This window comes from Tachyglossus aculeatus, chromosome 13 (genome assembly GCF_015852505.1).
Source record: "Tachyglossus aculeatus isolate mTacAcu1 chromosome 13, mTacAcu1.pri, whole genome shotgun sequence".
NCBI lineage: Eukaryota > Metazoa > Chordata > Mammalia > Monotremata > Tachyglossidae > Tachyglossus > Tachyglossus aculeatus.
The window spans coordinates 869,624-891,936 of NC_052078.1; the positions used below are offsets into that span (position 1 = coordinate 869,624).

The 22,313-nt window shown below is 53.3% G+C and overlaps 1 protein-coding gene across 7 annotated transcripts in view; it reads right to left on the reverse strand.

Annotated features, from left to right (window-relative positions):
- The window catches only part of ADCYAP1R1 (ADCYAP receptor type I), a 54,658-nt gene extending 42,627 nt beyond the window's left edge, over positions 1-12,031 (reverse strand). For 3 of the 7 annotated variants that reach the window (XM_038755610.1, XM_038755609.1, XM_038755606.1), the window contains exons 1-3: positions 11,951-12,003; positions 11,591-11,632; positions 2,023-2,207 (exon numbers count right to left, since the gene is read on the reverse strand). In XM_038755610.1, the coding sequence (XP_038611538.1) occupies positions 2,023-2,076 (54 nt within the window). In that variant the 5' untranslated portion in view covers positions 2,077-2,207; positions 11,591-11,632; positions 11,951-12,003. Of the gene's footprint in view, positions 1-2,022; positions 2,208-11,590; positions 11,633-11,950 lie in introns of all 7 variants that reach the window. The other 4 variants (XM_038755612.1, XM_038755611.1, XM_038755608.1 and 1 more) reach the window with 3 other exon arrangements.
- Between the last annotated feature and the right edge of the window lie 10,282 nt (positions 12,032-22,313).

Sequence of the window (22,313 nt, forward strand, 5' to 3'; positions counted from 1 at the left end):
CTATGCTGGACGCCTACCGTGTGCCTACGGTATCGGCGTAGGCAGAGCGTTGTTCTGAGGGTCTGGGAGAGTGAGAACAGAGGTAGAAAAGGTAGTCCCTGCCCCCGGGAGCTCAGTCCAGAGCACAAGAGGCACGATGCAGGACGCCATCCTAAAGTAACTTCTGCAGACTAGCGTGGCCCCGAACTCACCTCTCCACTAGACTTTGTGAATCTCGGGAATTACCGGACAGACAGAATCACCACACAAGTGCGCGCACGCACGCACGCGCACACACACACACACACGTGTCTGTTATCTTTGTGAGAACATGGAGGCAGGCACTAGAGGATGCTGGGGGGGATGGGGGCGTGAGGGACTGTGGGTCTAGTATGTACCTGTATAGACTGTCTAAATCAATGGTATTTAATGAAAGTTTGCTGGGTACAGAGCACTGTACTATGCAGTTGGGGAAAGCTGGTTCCCAGCTCAAAGATTGGCAGCCCCTCAAGGGCATGGACTGTGTCTCCTCTCTGCTCTGTCGTGTGTGTGTGTGTGTGTGTGTGTGTGTGTGTGTGTGTGTGTGTGTGTGTGTAAACTATGGACATTTGAGGCTGCTTCGTCCTATGCTTATTATTTCTCCCCCTTGGCATCCGCGATCCCATCATTTCCCCTTCTGGATCTCTACAGATTTGGGAGAGATTCCAGCAGCTCTCCCCTCCTCCCCGCCCTTCTCTTATCTTGCCTGGCCGCCTCTCCTCTTAGGGCTGCCGGCAGAAGAACTGAAGGCTGCAGGAGAAGGAAAGACTGACCTCTCGGCTCCGCCCGGGCCGGCGCTTTGCTTTCCTCGAATTGACGCCTTCAGGTGGGAGGGGGAGGTGGGCCGGGAAAGGGACCACCCGCTAGGCCGGGATCCCGGCCAGTCCCCTGGCTCTCCCTTAGGTTGGAGGAAAATGGTCCCCGGCTCCCCGCATCTGCACTGCAGTCTCGTTGGCTCCGCGCGGGGCTGTAAGGGCCCGGGGGAGGGGGCCTGGGCACTCCCGGAACCCGCTGCTGCGCGAAGCCTTCCACATTCGGGTGCGTGGCAGGCAGGGGAATGGAAGCAGGATCCCAATCCCCTGACCCTTGGAGCCCCGGGTGGGTGTGGAAGAGGGGGTGATTCCCAGATCCTGAAGAGAGGTCGCTGGGCAGGAGCCGATCAGCGACGGGTCGAACCCCGGACCCCCACCCTCGAGGCCCAAGCCCCCACCTTCATCCCCGGCTTCAAGTGGCGCTGGACAGGGCTGTCTGCTGCCATGAGAGTGGCCAGCTTACTCTTTCTCTCTCCCTCCTTCTCCTCCCTGCCTTGCTCTCACCTTCATGTCCCCCGCATGCTTAGGTCTTCGGGGTCCCCTAAAGAGGGAGAGGGGAGTGATGGGGGAAGGGATGGGAGGGGGAAAGCTTCTGAGCTGCTAATTAGGCCAGAACTGGCCCAAGCTCCGGACACTCAGTGCTGTACACGTCACACGCCCCTTTCCATCCAGGGCCTTTTCTAAGCCTGGTCCAGAGCCCCCCAGGACAGTAGCAGGGAGTGAGGGAACGAGAAGTTGGGGCTTAAAGAATAATATAACCTAGATTTTTACCTAATCTTTCAATTTTCCCCAGAGTACTTCCCCATCCTTCACTTCCTTTTCTCACAACAATCCAGACAAGGAGAGAGGGACCTTACACCCATTGTACAGAGAAAACTGAAGCTCTGGGAACCTCGGCGACTTGTAAAAAGTCACACAAGCAGGGTGAGGACAGAGCTGGGTCTAGAACCCGGGTCCCCTGATTCTCAGCCCCTCGCTCCATCCTCCAGGCCATGCTGCCTCCCTGTGGGGTGAGACGTGGGAATTTGGACCCCTCGCCAGCTCAAGCCTCGTGGGGCTTGTCCCCTTTCCTTTCCCCCCACGGAGAGTTCCTTTAATAAACAGGCCAGAGCAGCCATTGCCCCCTGTCTCCCTAACCCCTGGCCCAGGGTGGGTGGGTAGCCCCAGCAGAGGTGTTCCGGGTTTGGCTTACCGTGGGCAGGAGGAGGAGGAGCACGAGGAAGGAGGCCTTTGTGGAGGCAGACATCTTCGATTAGGAGATGGGGGCCGATGCCAGGGATCCGGGGATGGTCAGACCTGGGGTGGGCAGGGAGTGGGGCGGCGGGGATTGCTGCAGGCTCCGGGGGCAATCTCGAGGTGCCGGCTCAGCTCGAAGTTCTGCGAAGAGAAGCACGAAGGCTGGTTACTTGGACAGAACTTGTCCGGGCCAAAGCAAGGCCAAAGTTGGCCTCCTCACCACCCTGATGGTGGGGCTGGGGATGCCTGGGTCGTCAGCTACTGGCTGGACACTCAAGGCTGGGGGAAAGGTGGCTGGGAGAAGGAAGGGACAGGCAATCAATCAATCATTTTTACTGGATTCCAAAAGGTGGCAGAGCACTATATTAAGATCTTGGGAAAATGCAATAGGCCAGGGTTGGTAAACACGTTCCCTGCCCGCAAGGAGCTTTCAGTGGAGAAAGACATCAATATGTCTTTCTCTAGACCGTGAGCTCGTTTTTGGCAGGGATTGTCTCTATTGCTATATTGTACTTTCCCAAGTGCTTAGTACAGTGCTCTGCACATAAGCGCTCAATAAATACGATTGAATGAATGAATATAAATTACTGATATGCACATAAGGGCTGTGGGGCTGAGGGGGGGTGGGAAATAAAGGGAGCAAATCCCAGTGCAAGGGTGATGCAGAAGGAAGTGGGAAAAGAGGATATGAGGGCTTAGTCAGGGAAGGTCTCTGGAGGCATTGTGGTGGGAATGTGCGTGGAAACCCCTGAGAAGTGCTAGGACTTGGGGTAGGGGAAGAGGAGGTATTGGACAAAGATTGAGGTAGGGGAGGAAGAGAACTGGTCAGGGGTTAGGGTCAGAATGGTCCTCCTGGGGCAAAGTGCTAAGAGCTGGACCAGGTGGAGTCAATCTTATTTGTTGAGAGCTTACTGTGTGTAGAGCATTGTCCTAAGCGCTTGGGAGAGTCCACTATGACAGATACATTCCCTACCCACAATGAGCTTACAGTACAATAACATTGGTGTCCGTGAAGTTCGGGGGAGCACTGAGGGACAGCTGGGGCAGTGGAAGAGGAGGGCTGTTGCAAGATTGGAGGGGTCACTTGCCCTAGCTTCGGGTAGGATGGAGATGGGCCAGTAGGCTCAGCCGTACGCGGGTACAGGCCAAGTCCAATTTGGGCCCCGCGACTTCCGTTGACCTGTCCTGACCCCGGCCAATCAGAACGGACAAAGAGGGAGACCCGAGAAACGATCCCAGATCCCTCTGTTGGGGTTATTCAGGGTCAATCCTTCCATCCCCCAGCCTCCAATCGAGCCCACTCTTTTTGTCCCCTCAGCAGAAAGCAACTTTAGGAGCCCTAGAGGAGAGAGTCGAGGGTGGGTGAGCGCCTCGCCTAAACTGGCTCCCGCTTGAATTTTGGTGGAGGTCCGGTTGCAATGGGGCTTCGTGCGGGGCCGCGCTGAGCCACAGTCGCCGGTGAGAAAAAGGCGCCTTCTCTGTCCGTCTCTTGAGGCCCCGCCCCGCTAACAAGGCAGACGAATCGGACGCTCCGCCTGGTCGGAGCCCCCACGGCCCCCGCAACTGGAGGGAATTAGATTAGCACCAAGCACAGGCTGGCTTCAACTGCATCCGATAAGGAGCACGGTAGCGCTTCCCGGAGGGGTCACTCTGGGCCACGGGTCAGGAGCCTGGCGGGGGCGGAACAACTGCTGCAGGCCAGGGAGAGGAGGGGGCGGGCGGCCTCGAGGCCTTTTCAGCCGTGTGCGATCCCAGATATTGCTCACAGCGCGTCGGGACCCCCGTAAATTCCCCTCTTCCACCCTCGGCCGTGTTTGTAGAGCCCCTAATGTCCATACCCATCCTGACCCCCTCCTTCTGGAACTCCGCCCCCGGGAGGGGCGAAGACGGTTCTTCCAGCCCCCCTCCCTACTTCCCTCCGTCCCCCACCCGAGGATGGAGCCGCGGCCTTGCCTCTCTGAAGCTAAATGCAATGGATAAGCAGGGGTTCCAGTTCTTTTTCCAGCTCAGTATGGGGTTTAATTCTCCAGCAAGGCAACAACACCCACCTCCGGGGAGGCTGCAGGGCTGAACGCCCCCCTCCCCTCTCCCCCTGCTGCGGGTCAAGCAAGGACAGGGACCAGGGGCCAGACTGGACCAGCAACCACACCGGACAACTCCTCCCTCCAGATGCATTCCAGTTAATCAATCAATCAGTGTATTTATGGAGCCCTTATTGTGTGCTGAGCAGTTTACTAAGCACTTGTAAAAGTACAATACAATATAGCTGGTAAGTACATTCCCTGCCCACAACAAACTTGAGGAAATAAATGTGTGCCTGCCTTAATACCTTCCTTCCACTCTACTCTCTCCTTCACAGGGTGCCCTGCTCTGCGTTTCACCAGAAGTAGCCTATCACTTTCCTTCAGTCAATTAAGGAACCCTGTCCCCTCAGAGAAATTATCTGATCGTCACCCTTTACTTTTTCCCAGCACTCAGTACAGTGTTCTGCCTAGGTAGGTACTCAGTAAACACTGTGACCATGACAACTATGGTTGGCTAGGGCCTGAATGTTTTCCTCCTCCCATCCAGCTACCCCACCCAGCTGCTGACAAGGATCCTCTGCCTTTTTTTGCACGATGCTCTCTGACCTTGATGTTAGTCTGGCTGGCTCAGCAAGGTGGTCCCACTTGAGGACCCCCCTCTGTTGGGGGGAGGGGGCGGTCAGAAAGAACCACACTCAAGCCCCTATCTGCACTCCAACCAAATCCTAGCTGCACCTGAGCACCCCGTGCCTTACCCATCAGTCAATACAACATTGCAGGCAGGCACTCCCCATTAACCATAGCCATGAGTTGGAGAGGCATGGATAGAGAAGGTCTATGGATAATCCAAAGAAAAGTTCACCTCCACCAACTGTTTCATACCCCTGCCCAGCACCCAGTTGTCTAGAGATGACTGGGTCAGGGTCCTTCCGCCTTTCCCTGTGTCTCCCACCCCCTGCCCAAAACACTCACACTACGGACTGATTGCTGGCCCACTACAGGGGAAGAAAGATTGGTGTTCTTGGAAGGGTTATAGAGCAACCTTCAGTTTCCTTGGAGTGGGCACAGGCAGGCCAAGGGGCGGGGACCATATTGCCCCCCTTGGCAGGTAAATCTAAGCTGTAAAAATGATAGTAGTAAAAAATAACTATAATTGTGGTATTAGTTAAGTGCTATTTGCCAACCACCATACTAGGCGCTGGGGTAGATACAAGATTATAAGGTCCTACATGAGGCTCACAGACTAAGTAGGAGGGAGAACAGGTATTTAATCCCCATTTTACAGAAGAGAGAACTGAGGCCCAGAGAAGTTAAGTGACTTGTCCAAGGTCACCCAGCAGAAAAGTGGCAGAGTGGGATTAGAACCCACGTCCTCTGACTGTTAGGCACGTGCTCTTTCCACTAGGCATGTTACTTCTTAATCCTGTTGTGCTCCAACCCAGCCCAATCCTTGCTGGAGGGAAGAATGACAGGGAGGGCAAAGGAGCAGGAGTTTAAGGAGCTTTAGGGTCATATCTTCTCCAAGAGGCCTTCCCCGATTAAGCCTTTTTTCCTCCCATCTCCGTCTCCCTGCTCTGTCAACTATGCATTTGGATCTGTGACTTTTGGGCATTTGAAGTTTGCCCCACCCTCAACCCCACAGCACTTATGAATATATCTTTAAATTATGTTATAAATTATTAATATTAACGTCTGTCTCTTCTTCTACAATGCAGTAAATTCACTGTGAGCAGGGAACGTGCCTGCCAACTCTATTATATTGTACTCTCCCAAGCACTTAGTAAAGTACTCTACACATGGTAACCACTCAATAATTAGCACTGAATCATGATAACCAGCCCCCTCTCCTCTGGGATCCCAGAGCTGGGAAGAGGCCACATGAGGTCGTTTAATCCAACCCCTAGTTTCCAGTTAGGTGAGTGCCAAATTCATTTGGGTTAGACGGATGTCTGTGGGTGAAGACTTCCTGGGCCCGAGGTCGTGGGGACCTGCAAGGTTCAAGGTTCATTTCTGAAATACTTGGCTCAGACCACGTTCCAGTTGGATGAGAGCCCAGAGAGGCAGACCACGGCAACATGCGACTGACAGCAGATCTTGGGTTGGGGGAGAAAGGGAGGCAAAGACACCACCACAGTCTTTGGATAACTTGAAACCAACCCTTGAGTCTAGGGATGAACCATCCTACTGCCTTATTTCTCCAGTAGAAAAGATATTCAAATCACCTATTGCCTTATTTCTCCAGGGGACATCAATCAATGAATGATATTTGTTGAGTGCTTATTGTGTACTCAGCACTTAAGAGAGTACAGTACAGCAGAATTGGTTGACATATTTCCTGCCCACCAGGGGCTTACAATCTAGATGTGGTACAGTGTTAAGTGCTTAGTACAGTGCTTTGCACACAGTAAGTGCTCAATAAACACGATTGAATGAATGGTGACAATTTTTAAAGGCTGACGGTAAGGTGAATATCAAGTGATTAAAGGGTTCAAATCCAAGAACAAGTGTGATGCAGAAGGGTGCGGGGTTAGGGGAAATGATTAACTTCGTCAGGGAAAGGTCTCTTGGAGGAGATCTGATTTTAATAAGGCTTTGAAGTTGGGGAGAGTGGTGGACTGTAATGATCATCAGTGGTATCTGAGTTCTTATTCTGTGCAAAGCACTGTGCTAAACAATCTGTATTAAGTGGTCTGTCATATATGGAGGTGGGTGGAGCATTCCAGCCCAGAGGGAGGACATGGGCAAATGGTCAATGGTGAGCCATATGAGGTTGAGATACAATGAGTCGGTTGGCTTTGGAGGAACAAAACATGCAGGCTGGGTTGTAGTTGGAGATCAAAGAGGTAAGGTAAGAGAAGGTGAGGGGGTTGAAGTCAATGGTAAGGGGTTTCTGTTTGATGCAGCGATGGATGGGAAATCACTGGAGGTTCTTGAGGAGTGTGGAGACAAGGGCTGAACATTTTTGAAAAACATGATCTGGGCAGCAGAGAGAAATATGGACAGAAGTGGGGAGAGACAGGAGGCAGGGAGATCAGTGAGAAGGCTGATGCAGTAGTCGCGGAGGGATAGGAGAGAAGCAGCGTGGCTCAATGGAAAGAGCCCCGATTTGGGAGCCAGAGGTCATGGGTTCAAATCCTAGCTCTGCCAATTGTCAGCTGTGTGACTTTGGGCAAGTCACTTAACTTCTCTGTGTCTCAGTTACCTCATCTGTAAAATGGGGATTAAGAATGTGAGTCTCCCGTGGGACAACCTGATCAACTTATAACCTCCCCAGTGCTTAGAACAGTGCTTTGCACATAGTAAGCGCTTAACAAATGCCATTATTATTATTATAAGAGCTTGGATCAGTGTGGTAGCAGTTTGGATGGAGAGGGAAGCCTGGATTTTAGTGATGTGAGGTAGAACGTGCAGGATTTGGCGACAGACCCACTGTCACATGGGGCTCTCAGCCTAAGTAGGAGGGTACAGGATTTAATCCCCATTTTGCAGATGATGAAGGTGAGGCACAGGGAAGTGAAGTGACTTGCCCATGGACACAAGGCAGGCAGGTGGCAGAGCTGGGACTAGAATCCAGGTCCTCTGACACCTAGGACCATGCTTTTTCCACTAGGCCCACTGCTTCTCACTAAAATAAACTTCCGATCATGTGAATCATCTGATTTTCTATTCATCCCAGTGCTTAGTAGAATTCTCTGTACCAAGAAAGAGCTCAATTATCTTTACAACTAAACTCAGCTGCAAGTGATGAGCTCAAACTGCCTTCTGTGAAGTGAATGGTTTCCGCCTTGAACTGTAGTTCAAGACAAGGCTTGCAGGGTGCCAATAGCCCTTTCTTCTCCCTGCTTCTCCTTATTCTTTGGCTTCCTTTGTGACATTGGTATTTCAGAGATTAACCAATAAGGATCAGGCTAGAACTCCCGCTTACCTTTGTGCTGTTACACAGTCTGTATTCTCACTTCCTCCTCCTCCTGCCTCTTTGAAATCTTGTTCAGGCAGGGATGGGTGATGGGAGAGAACGGGCAAGTGGATTTTTATGTTTTTTTTGTTTTGTTTTGTTTTACTCCAAGTAAACAGACTCAACACAAATGTTTTCTGCAGCACAGCCTAAGGGACTGAGCTCTGGGATTCTCACCACTTGTTCCTTTGTCATCTGGGGCAAGTCTTTTAACCTTCCTGTTTTGCCAACCATGAAATGGGGAGAATAAGGTTTTCACCTCTTCTTGCAGCAAATGGAAGCCTTGTTGTTTTTAAATGGTTAGCATGTGGGTAGATGCAGACCCTGGCCACTACGGTCACTTCACACAACTGGCCTTGAACCAGTGGGTGTGTGTTTGTGTGTGTGTGAGAGAGAGAGCTCTTGCATGAGAGGACACATGTGGGACAGAGTGCACATGTGTTTGTGTGAAACTAGAAGACAAAGTGGTGGCAACTATTTAGATGGTAGAACCTGGCAACATTAGGGAGCTCCAGCTAAAGGGTCCTCCACTGAATTAAGTGGAAGGTGTGGAGACCTAATTAATCAAAACCCCTGTGTCGTGTTTGGTAAATCTTGAGGCATGCAATACAGGCTAAGGTTGGACCTGGCACAAACTCAGTTTCAGAGAAGCAGCAGGGCCTAATCAATTAGTCAACCAATAGAATAATAATAATAATGATGATAATAACAATGACATGTGTTGAGCACCTACTATGTGCCGCACATTGTACTTAGGGCTGGGGCAGATACTACTTTGTATTTATCAAATATAGTCCCTGACCGACCTGGGGTTCACAGTCTAAGAGGGAGCAAGACCAGGTATTGCATCCCCATTTTTCAGATGAGGAAACTGAGGCAAAGAGAAGTGACTTGCCAAGGTCACAGGGCAGGTGGAGCCAGAATTAAAAATCCACATTCTCCGATTCTCTGGCCGTGTCCCTGCCTCTGGGCAGGAAGACTCACCTCTGGCGTCTCCACGGCCCGAGGGGCGAGGTAGGTGGGGGGATGGGCCCAGGCAGGTGAGCAGAGCCCCAGATCTGGCCTGAACTTTCCTTTCCTCCCAAGCCGGGCCCGGCGGTCACCGTTTCCTCCCGCTCCGCTCGGGCCTCAGGGGGCGCCCAGAATTAAATCACCCGACCTGAACATAGTAAGCTCCAGCGCTTAATACAGTAGTGCTTGGTTCATAGTAAACGCTTAACAAATACCGTTATTATTATGATTATTAAGCTCAAAAGTCTCCGGAGGCCCTCTGGATCCGCGGTGGAGACCAATTATTTCAAAAGAGGATCTTCCGGCCCGATGGATGTCTGTCCCAGCGAGCCGCGGGACAGATTTTTCAAGCGGGGAGGGAGAAGGGAGGCCCAAGGTCGTCGGGGAACAAAAGCAGCTCTGCCCCTTCCAGACCCTGCTTGGGGTCGGAGTGTTTCAAGCTTCCTTGGAGCGGTAGAGACCGAGATGCCCCTTGGGTCGGCGACTGACGGTGGAGACCTCCCCCTGCCCAGGTGGCGGTTGTCTCTGCGTGGGCCCACTCGCCCTCCACCCCTCGGGGGATCAACTGGGCTTCGGGCCCTCTCCATTCCCCCGTGGAGATTCACTGGGCGTCGGACCTCTCCCTACATCCCCGGGGCGACTCACTGTGCGTCGATCACCTCCCTATCTGCCCCCTGTGCCGACTCAGCGCTTAGAACAGTGCTTGGCACGCAGTAAGCGCTTAACAAATGCCATTATTATTCTTCTTCACTGTACGTCGGTCCCCTCCCCGTCCCACCGCGACGCACCTTCCTTCTGCCAACGCCACCCACTGTCCTTGCTCAGGCCGCTGGCCGGCAGGGATCTCTCCCGAGGTCCCCCTCCATCCGCAGGAAACCCCGCCGGCTCCGCGCCTCCGAACACGCATCCTCCCGGACGCGCTTTCCCCTGGGACCCCGCAGCCGGACCCTCTGGGAGCTCGCCCGCCCACCCCCCGGCGAGCCCGGCTTTCCGCCTGGTCTTGTTGGATGTGAGAAGGTGGACCCGCGCCTTCGCCCAGGTGACCAGGGGGCGGCCGGGTGGCCAGCGCCCCCCGCCCCCGGTACGAGGCGGTCGAGGCCCGAACTGGAACATGCTGGATGCCCCGCCACCGAGCCCCGGCTGGCCTGACAGAAAGCCAGACCTCCGGGGTGCGGGGCTTCGTGGGGCGTCTTCCTCGTTCCCACCCGGCGCCCCGCTCTCTCGGAGCTGCTGCTTTTTGGAACCCCTAGGACCGGCACTCTGAAATGCCTTCCTTCTTGTATCGATGACTAGGGGCGTTCTAAGGGCCGGAGAGGCCCCTACCGCCGTTACCTGCTGGCGGAGAATGACCCTTCAGGCCGCGGGATAGTAGTGGAGGGGAGGAGGGGAGGAGAGGCAGGCTAGAAGGGAGGGGGAGGCCTCAGAATTGGTTTGTCTTAAAGGAGGGGAAGCTCTGCAGCCGGGGAAAGGGGCTTTGGGAGGCCCGTAGAGAAATCTGACTCCCATTCTAGACTGCAAACGCCCTGTGGGTAGGGTTTACGCCTACCAGTTCTATTGTATTGTACTCTCCATAAGCGCTTAGTACAGTGGTCTGCAGACAGTAAGCGCTCAACTACCATTGAGTGCAGGAGAGAGAATGGGGGGCTGGTGTGAGAGAAAAAGAGTCGAGGGAGCAAAACCGGGGGCGGGGGGAGATGATGGGGACAGCAGAATCCTGTCCCCATGATGATGGCAGGCGGGAGCAGGACCGGGAGGGGGTGAGCAGAATCGGGGGGGGGGGGGGCGGGGAGTAAAACCGGGAGAGAGTAAAACAGGAGGTGGGGGAATAAAACCGGGAGAAGCAGAACCGGGGGCGGGGGATAGAACTGGGGGGGAGGAGAAGCAGAACCCGGGGAGGGAGTAGAAAGGGTGAGGGAGCAAACCGGAGGGGGGCAGATCGGGGGCGGGGGAGCAGAACTGGGGGGAGAAGATGAGGGGAGCGAGGATGATGGCGGAGGGGAGGGGGAGAAGGACCCCGAGGGTGGAGGGAGAGGGATGGAAGGAGGAACCGGAGGGAACCAAAACCCCCCGCCCCAATCCCGAGAGCCACAGGAATTCTGGTCCCCAGCCTCATCTCCCGACGAAAACAGACGTGACTTTCATACCAACACGCTGGGGCTGGGCTCCGCGGCGGAGTTGGGATTCTGGAAAGGCGTTGAGCGGGGGGTTCCTCCTCCTCCTCCGCCAATCCCCCTTAGGGCCCCCAGTCTGGGCGGGGGTGGGGAGGGGTCCCTTCTCCTGGATACCCTCTTTTGGGGCAGGCAGCCACGGCTGGGGGCGGGGAACCTAGGTCCCCCCCGTCTCCGGGGAAAGAGGAGGCGGGGAGGGGAGCGGGGCATGGGCTGGAGGGTCTCCGTTCCGCATCATGACGGACCCGTCGGTGAGGAGGCCAGCGGGGCTGCAGCAAAGCAACCGTGCGTTTCCTCCGGACGACGGACACACACACACGCGATGGGGAAGGGGCGACAGGTGCGGAGGGAGAGGGAGGGTCTTACCATTGCAGGGAGAATCTGCGTCGAAGAGCCGCCTCCGACCTCCTGTAGGGGGGTGGGGGAAGGGGGGGGGGAGCCGGAGCGAAGCAAGGAAACTTGTGAGCGAGTCGGGGCGCGCAAAGCCGTCGGGGGGTGGGGGGTCGGGGGGGGAGCGCAAAGATGGAGATCGCCCAAAGGCTCCTTCGTCCCTGGGGGCGGCCACGGCACTGGGCAGTGCAAGAATGTGCCGCCCCTTGGCTGGGCTCGGGGGGAGGGGGCAGCGGTGGGGGGGCGAGGGGGTAAACAGCCACCTCCGAGGCTGCGGCTGCCGGCCAAAGCCCGTGGGTCTGCCCGGCTCCCGCCGCCGCCCCGCGGCTCCCGCACCTCGGCTCCCGCTCCGCGTCCCCGCGCGCAGTCGGCGCGTCCAGCCCGGAGCCGGTCCTGCGGAGAACGGCCAGCGGGTCCGCACACCGACCCGGCCGGGCGGGGCCAGGAGGGGCCAGGAGGGGCCGGAGAGCGAGCGGCGGAGCCAATCGCAGCTCGGCCTCCGGAGGGAGCCAATGGGGACCGGGGGAGGGCGGGGCTGGGCAAATCGGGGCCTCGGGCGAATTGCGCTCGGTCCGTCCCTCGCCTCCAGGACAGCTGGACCGGAGAGGGGTCGCGGGGGAGAGATGCGAGCTTGGCGGGGAAGGAAGGGCGAAGGGGATGTCGGGGGCGGCAATTTCCACATCCTCCCTCCCCTCCTGCGGGCATCCCAAATTATGAGCCCCCTCCCATCCCCCCTCCAACCGGGGGGCGGGACCCAGCTCTGCCCGCCCCCGCCTCCGGGTGTGAATTGGACAGAAGCTGCAGCAATGGCGTTTTGGGGTTGGGAGAGAGGAACCTTATTTTTCCCCCATCCTTTCCCCTCCCGGGCCCCGAAAATTCCTCCTCCTCATACTGCCCCTTTCCGTCTCTGTCTCATTCAACGCCCCCCTCTTCACACTCCTCATTCTCTGGGGAGAAGGGGGTGGGCTTCAGAGGGGGTAATGGGACCTCCGATCCCCCTCTCCTCCTCCCATCTCAAACTCCTCATGGGCAGAGAACGTGTCTTTTCGTTATCCTTTATTTTTTCTAGGGTATTTGTAAAGGGCTTACTATATGCCAAGCATTGTACTAAACGCTGAGAAAAATACAAGCTAATCAGGTTGGACACAGTCCATGTCCCAGGTGGGTCCCACAGGTTTAATCTCCATTTTACAGATGATATAACCGAGGCCCAGAGAAGTGAAGCAACTTACCCAAGGTCACACAGCAGACAAGTGGTAGAGCTGGAATTAGAACTCAGGTTCTTCTGACTGTAAGTCCCGTTTTCTGTTCACTAGGCAATACTGTTTCCCAAGCATTTATTTATTCATTCATTCAATCGTATTGAGCGCTTACTGTGTGCAGAGCACTGCACTAAGCGCTTGGGAAGTACAAGCTGGCAACATATAGAGACGATCCCTACCCAACAGCGGGCTCACAGTCTAAAGGGGGAGACAGACAACAAAACAAGGCATATTAACAAAATCAAATAAATAGAATAAATATGTACAAATGAAATGAATAGAGTAATAAATATGTACAAACATATATACATATATACAGGTGCTGTGGGGAGGGGAAGGAGCTAAGGCGGGGGGATGGGGAGGGGGAGGAGGGGGAGCATGCTCTGCTCCAAGGGGGCATTCAATTAATACTGTTACCATTTAGTTGCTCTCTCAAACTTCCTCCTGAGGACAAAATGACCTGAAGCCTCAGTTTAACTAGACTGAAAGTTCCTTGAGGTTCAGAGACCATGGGTACTAATACCGTCGTACTCTCCCAACCACTCAGTTCAGCGCTCTGTTGCCGGTAGGCATCAGTACCTGTTATTGATGTTTGATTGATAGTCCCAGGCAGCTGTAAACTATCCTACCAGAGGAAAGACAAAGGTCTTAGCCACAAGGTTCAGTCCATCCTGCCCTCACCCCTGGCTGCTCTCCCTCACTGTCACCGAAAGCTTAGTACAGTGCTCGGCACACAGTAAGCCCTCAATGAATACGATTGAATGAATGACCCTCAATATTCCTGTCTGAGTTAGAGCATGCTCCGTCTGGGCTCATCGGGGGCCCCACCGCATTCTGGGGCTTTTAGTGAGGATGTGCCAGAATGCTGGAGGGCTTGAACCCCATATTTTTCCAGCCCCCTGCTTTCACCTCTACTGCTAAGAAAGGGGAAGACAAGTGAGCTTGGGAGAGAGGTTACCCATTCTGTTACCCAAGGAATGGACATCCAGTTTGTGGATTACTCTGGCCTTTGACTTCCTCTCCTCCTTCCAGAGTCCTAGTTCACTTATTTTCATCCCACTCCGCCAATTGTCAGCTGTGTGACTTTGGGCAAGTTACTTAACTTCTCTGTGCCTCAGTTACCTCATCTGTAAAATGGGGATTAAGACTGTGAGCCCCCCATGGGACAACCTGATCACCTTGTAACCTCCCCAGCACTTAGAACAGTGCTTTGCACATAGTAAGCACTTAATAAATGCCATTATTATTATTATTATGTTCCGGCTGTACCTCACTCAGACAAGGGCCCAGGCTGGGGAAGAGGAGTTCCAGCCCATCTAGTTGGTTCATAACCACTGGCAGAATGGGATTTGCAACATTTGGGGATTAAATTCTGGATAAATATTTCAGCTATTTGATAGGGATGAGGACTCAATTTAAATTAGGTACCAGTTCCTTATTTATGTGTGTGTTTGTGTGCACCGCCAGTGTGTATTCTGTTCACATAAGCACCTCTGTGTGTGTGTGTGTGTGTGTGTGTGTGTGTGTGTGAGAGAGAGAGAGAGGGAGAGAGGGAGAGAGAGAGAGAGAGAGAGAGAGAGAGAGAGAGAGAGAGAGAGAGAACTCTCTCCCCTTCAGGCTGGCAGCCCCTGAGGGCAGAGACCATATCTCCTCCTCACTCTCTCCCTCTCCTGCTCAGGAGCTGTTTGGAGGGTACTTACGATGTGTCAGGCCCTGTGCTAAGCTTACAATGTGTCAAGCCCTGTACAAGATAATTGGGTTGGACACAGTTCCTATCCCACACTGGGCTCACAGTCTTAATTCCCATTTTTAAAGATGAGGGAACTGAGGCACAGAGAAGTTAAGTGACTTGCTCAAAGTCATACAGCAGAAAAGTGGTGGATCCAGGATTAGAACCCAGGTCCTTCTGACTCCCATGTCCATGCTCTATCTACTAGGTCGTGCTGCTTCCCTATACCCCTGACTGTCCCCCAGTGACCCAGCCACTAATCCCAGTACCACTACTTGTCTGCTGTGTGACACTGGACAATTTGCTTTACCTTCTCTGTGCCTCAGTTACCTCATTTGTAAAATGAGGATAAAGATTGTGAGCCCCACATGGGACAAGGACTCCATCAAACACAATTCGTTTGTATCCACCCCAGTGCTTAGTACAAGTTTCTGAGCCCTTAAATGGCCAAACATTAACCCTTTAAATGCCCAGTCAGGCAGGGACATTTCCAAGAAAAATACCTTCCCCGGAGACCAGCCTCCGGTCAGCCCCCAGGGACTGTCCTGGCAGGGACACCATTGGCAACAAGGACACCAGGATGCTGGGGAGAACCGTGTGGTAGTCACCCTCCTGGATCTCACCCTCATGGTTAGGGATGGGCCCTCCAACACCTCTGACTCTCCCCTCTCCATACCTGCCTCTCCCTCATTAGCCCAGCAAGGAACATCAGCACTCCAGACCCTCCCTTCTCCCATCCCAGGCAGGGAGAAGGGGCTGGGGCCTGCTGTATTGGGTATAGTGTGCTGAACAGGGGCACCTACTGAGACAAATCCCGGCATTAGGTGCCCACTGTATGCAGAATACTCTACTGTTTGCCCACTGTGTGCAGAGCATTGCACAGAGTACCTACTGGATTACAGAGCACTGTACTGAGTGCCTGCTCAATGCAGAGTGCTGCTAGGAGCTTGTATGTATAATACAAGTAGAAGGCATGCCGCCTTCCCTCAATGAGCTTGCAATCTAGCATCCAATGCATATAGGTGCCCTTGTCTCTAGGTAGGGGTCGTGGAGGGGTCAGGGCCCTGGGACACCACACAAGGTGGTGGGTGGTCCCTGCCTGAGTGGTCAGCCGAACCTGTTGTGTGCATGGTGGGATCCACCTACCCTGAGGAGGAGGAATGGACTTTGGGGCATGTGACCTCAACTCCGCCCCCCCCCCCCAACATCAGGCCATTGTGTCCAGGAGGCGGGCCAGCAGTTGCCTCTGCTGCCACTCTGCCCAGGAGCGCTTCAGAGTGGGAATGGAAAGACCCTCATTCAGCCGTGGACGTCAGAAGAGGCTGTTCCTGGCCTGGGCGTCTGGTCTCTCTCTGGCGGCGGCCTCTGCGACAATTAGATTACATTGTCCATTTCTCAGCGGCCTTAGACAGCTGGCCAGAGCAGGCTGGGCTGTTGGGTGGGCGGAGCCATCCCAGGTTCAGCCTTGTGGAACGGGGGTGGGGGCGGGAACCCCTGGATATGTCCACCTCTTTGCCGGGAGACAATGGGGATGATTGCCCTCTCCCTAGGGCTGACCCTTAGGGAAAGGGCAGAGGCACATAGTGACTGCCTACTTTGAGAAGGAAAGAAGGATGGAAGAGGATAAAGGGGAGGAGCTGTGTGTGTATGTGTGTCTTTGTGTGTTTGTCTGTGTGTGTTTGTGTGCAAATTCTGTGTCCCCTATTGGACTGGAGCCATGTCAGAGAGGGTGGAGACATCAGTACAACCCTCCCCCCCACACCAAGATGATGGCAGAATGGCCACTAGGCACTATGATGATGGCACAGCCATTCAGCAAGATGGCAGCAGTGGCATGAGCTCTCACCGTCATAGCTATTGGCTAAGGCATGCTGTTCCACAAAGACTGTGAGCCCCTTGTTGGGTAGGGACTGTCTCTATATGTTGTCAACTTGTACTTTCCAAGGGCTTAGTACTGTGCTCTGCACACAGTAAGCGCTCAATAAATGCGATTGAATGAATGAAAGATGGTGGTGGCAGTGGACTCTGACCCAGATGGTGGGACAGCGGGGTTGTGTGAGGCAAGGTGGAGCACGTGCTGTCAGGACTGAGCTGGGCGGATGGTAGGTACGGGAGTGGCAGCATAAGGCGGGGACGGCTGGGGAGGTGGCTGGGGTGAAAGGCTCTTTCAAAGAATGTCTGTGAATTGCCGTTTGTGATGCCACAGAGAACGGGCATCATAGACTGTAAACTCGTTGTGGGCAGGGAATGTGTCTGCTTATTGTTGCATTGTACTCTCCCAAGCGCTTAGTACAGGGCTCTGCACACAGTAAGTGTTCAGTAAATACGACGGAATGAATGAATGAACGGGACGGGGGAGTGACCATCCATCAGTAGTGGGTCCCGGGCCCAGCCGTGAGGGAGCGCCCCCTGTTGGGTAGTGGGAAGTTTGTGCTGGAGGCTGGACCTGCAGGAGACCTGGGGGATTGGAAGGGCGGAGACATGGACAAGAGGGAGGAGCCCTCTGCAGCAGCATGAACCTTATTAATAATAATAATGGCATTTGTTAAGCGCTTACTATGTGCAAAGCACTGTTCTAAGAGCTGGGGAGGATACACGGTGATCAGGTTGTCCCACGGGGGGCTCACAGTCTTAATCCCCATTTTACAGATGAAGTCACTGAGGCACAGAAAAGTGAAGTGACTTGTCCAAAGTTACACAGCGGACAATTGGCGGAGCCGGAATTTGAACCCATGACCTCTGACTCCCAAGCCCGGGCTCTTTAAAGCGCTTACTATGTGCAAAGCACTGTTCTAAGTGCTGGAGAGGTTACAAGGTGATGAGGGTGTCCCACGGGGGGCTCACAGTCTTAATCCCCATTTTACAGATGAGGTAACTGAGGCACAGAGAAGTTAAGTGACTTGCCCGAAGTCACACGATAGTAATAATAGTAATGGTATTTGTTAAGTGCTTATAGTGTGGTATGGTGGAAAGAGGGTGGGCTTGGAAGTCAGAGGACGAGGTTACTAATCCCGGCTCCGCCACTTGTCTGCAGTGTGACCTTGGGCAAGCAACTTAACTTCTCTGTGCTTCAGTTACCTTATCTGTAAAATGGGGATTAAGACTGTGAGCCCCATATGGGAAAACCTGATTACCTTGTATCAACCCCAGTGCTTATCATGCTGCTTGCATGGAGAAAGGTAGGAGGTTGTTCAAAATGACCCATGGACAGATAATGGATAAGTTTTGCTGGAATCCCCTCTAGACTGTAAACTCGTTATGGGCAGGGAAGATGTCTGCCAACTCTGCTGTACTGCACTCTTCCACTGCTTCGTACAGTGCTTTACACACCATAAGCTCTCAATAAACACGATCGATTGATTGCCCCCACCTGAGGAGGTGAGTCTGGGAAGTCGGGGAGAAACGAGGTGTGAAATATCTGACAGTGAGAGATGAGAGAGTCTCACCTCAACAGCAGCGTTGGGTAACGGAGAAACCCGGGGACGTCAGGTTCATTCATATTCCGCCAGGAGATACTCCACCTGGCAGATAATATCTCTAATTGCGTTTGAAGTAGGGAAAATACAATCCCATTTGACGACCAACTTTGCGAGGGTGTTTGCAGCTCGGAGCACATTCCTTCCCCGCTGCTGTCAGAACACCTGCCTCTCGTGAGGCTGTATCGAATGCAACCAGGAGCGATGGGAATCCACTCAGAGAGTGCTAGGTGTGGGGCAGGGGCGTGTCTGAAGAGCTGTGGGAGGGGACACCGGAGTCCAGTGGACATAGTGTGGGCTGAAAGTCAGGAGTCCCAGCTCTTCCCTGTCCTGCTGTGTGACCTTGGGCAAATCTCTCAACCTCCCTGGGCCTTCGTTTCCTCCCCTATAAAGCAGGGCTAATATTTCTCTCTCTCTCTCTCTCTCTCTCTCTCTCTCTCTCTCTCTCTCTCTCACACACACACACACATACATACACACACACACAAACACATACTAACACACATCTGAAAGTACCTGGTTTTGTCCTGAAATGTAACTGTGTTCTCCAAGATTGGCAGAATCATGATAAGGCAACTGAAAAGACTCATTCAGTCATTCGTATTTATTGAGCATTTGCTGTATGCAGAACACTATACTAAGGGTTTGGGAGAGTGCAATATAACAATAAGCAGATACATTCCCTGCCCACAACGAGCTGACTTTAATTTACTTATTAACCCTCAATAGCTTCCTGGGCAGTTTCCTAATAACCCTGGATGGAGGCAGGGCCTCAGTCTGAGGCAGAGGCCTAGAGCCATCTTGGTTTGGAAGAAGACACCCCTTGGGCCCTGTCACCCCAAAACTGTGTGGGAAAAGTGAAATTCCCAAACCTTTTAGCCTCAGATCCAGACACTCTTTCAGACTTATACAACTGAAACGTATATAAACCTTGTGCCTAAAACAGCTTGGGTGGTCGTCAACTGGTCCAGATTTACTGGGCCCCCTCTGTGGGAGGAAGCCAGTGATAGATACCAGAGGAAAGAGAGACACAGTCCCTGCCCTCCAGGGGCTGCAATCTGATGGAAAAATAGGACAGGCAAACATATCAATTGCCCTTTGCACACGGACAATCAATCAATCAATCAATCGTATTTATTGAGCGCTTACTATGTGCAGAGCACTGTACTAAGCGCTTGGGAAGTACAAATTGGCATCACATAGAGACAGTCCCTACCCAACAGTGGGCTCACAGTCTAAAAGGGGGAGACAGAGAACTGAACCAAACATACCAACAAAATAAAATAAGTAGGATAGAAATGTACAAGTAAAATAAATAAATAAATAAATAAATAGAGTAATAAATATGTACAACCATATATACATATATACAGGTATATATGTATAGAAATATATTACGGACAGAAATACAGGGCTCCAATCACCCTCAATCCCCTTGCAGAGGACGTCCCAACATCATCATCGTCATCAATCATATTTATTGAGTGCTTACTGTGTGCAGAGCACTGTACTAAGCGCTTGGGAAGTACAAGTTGGCAATATATACAGTCCCTACCCAATAGTGGGCTCACAGTCTAAAAGGGGGAGACAGAAGGCAGTTACTGATGGAAAAGGGATGATATGTGTGTGTGTGTGTGTGTGTGTGTGTGTGTGTCAGCGGGGTGGAATATGTCAGGGTGAGATCCAAAAACATTAGCGCCAGATTAGCACACTCAGGGTGCTAAAACGGTAATTGTTATTTCTTCCAGGGGCTGTGTGAAAAGAGCACCGCATTCTTGTGTGTCAGGAGCTGGCAGAATATGGTGGAGAGAGGCGGAAAGGGAGAGAAAGAGAAAAAAGGAGAGGGAAGGAGAAAAATGGAGAAGGGAGAGGGGAAGGGGGTAGGAGCACGGGGGAGGCGAGGGAGGAGGAAGGAGAGGGGAGGGGGGCTGTAGCTCAGGGGAGGAGGGCGAGGAAGGAGAAGGGAGGGGCGCAGTAGCCCAGGGGAAGAAAATGAGGAGGAGGGATACAGGGATGGGCCCCACGAAAACAGGGGAGGGTTTCAATTGCCGACTCAGCTCTGGGCATCTCCTGGCCGGCCCCCGCCCCATATACTCTTCCCCACGGGGAACAGGCCGGAAAGGTCCGCGATCCGGTTGGACGGAGCCGCTCGTGGGGACAAAATCCCCGCACCTGCCAGGATGCTTAGGCCTGGATTCCCACAGGGAGGTGGTGGAGAGAACCCCTCGGGACAAGACTGTGTGTGTGAGTGTGCTTTGTGTGTATGCGCGCCTGTGTGTGTGGCGGCCGGTTGGACCACCTTGAAGGACTCTTGGGGGTGAGATCCGGATTCCCTCGGCGGATGAAACAAGGACGTCTCTAGGCACTGCCCACCCCAACCCTTGAGCTGGCAGCGGAGATTGGAAGGGCAGTTTCTCATTCCCCCAGAGCTATTTTTGAATCTGTTTTTAACACAAGAACATGACCAGCCACTCTGATAATTGCCTGTGTGGTTGTCCTTTGTTCCCGCTAGGTCTTGGGTTAGACTGCAATTTAGGAGAGTCATCCACGGCACAGGATTGGAACTCGAAGATACGGCCCCCCACCTCTCCCTCTACCCTCTTCTTTCTGTCTTTCCCCTTCTTCACTTCTTCCTCCCTCCTTCCTCTTCCTCCTCGTCCTTCTCCCTCTTTCTATTCCTTCTCCCCTTTGCCCCCTCCTTCTTCACCCACTCTTAAATAGTATCACCTAGGAATTTAGCCTCCTAAAACACTGATTCACAGTCTGCCAATGTCTTGGGACAGAGGTCGGGACACAGAAGATGAACCAGTAGGGCCTCTGTCCTGCCTCATCGCTAGAAAACCACCCCAGGCTTTTGGTGTGTAGATAGAACTCTGAATTTTCCACCCGCACACTCTCTCTGGTCGACCTTGCAGGCTGCCAGAAAATCCGGTGGTTTTCAGTTCCTCTGGCCTCAGGTGGCCTCAGCTAACCGAGACTCCATTGGAGTTCCAACGACAATCTACCCGGTTTCTCAGAAGCCTGGCCAGAACAACTTCGCTAATGGAAAAAAGGCCACTCACAGCGTATGGTGAGAGGACTTGTGTGCCATTAAGCTAGGAACTTTGCTGAGCCCAGAAAACTGCTCAGGGCCTCTTGACTCGGCCCTTTCCGCCTCCCAGGCAACCAAATGCATGTTTATCTAAAAGCGGGGAGCACGAAGCCGGGGGCAGACAAGAGCACCCAGGATGGGAGTCTCTAAGTGACCAACTCTCCACATTGCACTCGGTCCACGAGCACTAGAATACTTTCACTTCCCCCGCCCCCACTCCCCGGCCCTGACTTTTCCCGAAGTCGCAGGGAGGGGCCCTGGGGCTTACCTTCTGCCACACCAGGGGAGAGCCAGGGGGAAGAAATGTAGTGAAACTCAGGCAGAGGGGCTGCTGCTCCCAAGGTGGATACTGTATGGGTGGCTTCGAGGATCACGGGGGCGGGGGAATCTGGGATGGTGGCTGGGGGGAGGGGCGCCTGGGGAGTACCACGTGAAGTACGTGGCTGTGATCCCGCTGGATTTCGATTCGGATGGGGTTTCCGGTTCTGGCAGGGAACGGATAATAATAATAATAATGGTATTTGTTAAGCGCTTACTATGTGACAGACACTGTACTAAATGCTGCGGTGGATATAAGCAAATTGGGTTGGACACAGTCCCTGTCCCATGTGGGGTTCACAGTCTCAATCTCTATTTTACAGATTAGGAAACTGAGGCAGAAGGAAGTGAAGTCACTTGCCCAAGGTCACACGGCAGACAAGTGGCAGATCTGGGATTAGAACCCATGACCTTCTGATTTCCAGGCCCTTGCTCCATCCACTACTCCGTACCACTCATTCATTCATTCAATCATATTTATTGAGTGCTTACTGTGTGCACAGCACTGTACTAAGCGCTTGGGAAGTACAAGTTGGCAACATCTAGAGACGGTCCCTACCCAACAGCGGGTTCACAGCCTAGAAGGGGGAGATAGACAACAAAACAAAACATATGAACAAAATAAATAGAATAAAAATGTACAAGTAAAACAGAGTAATAAATATGTACAAACATATATACATAGGTGCTGTGGGGAGGGGAAGGAGGTAAGGCGGGGGGATGGGGAGGGGGAGGAGGGGAAGAGGAAGGTGGGGGCTTAGTCTGGGAAGGCCTTCTGGAGGAGGTGAGCTCTCAGTAGGGCTTTGAAGGGAGGAAGAGAGCT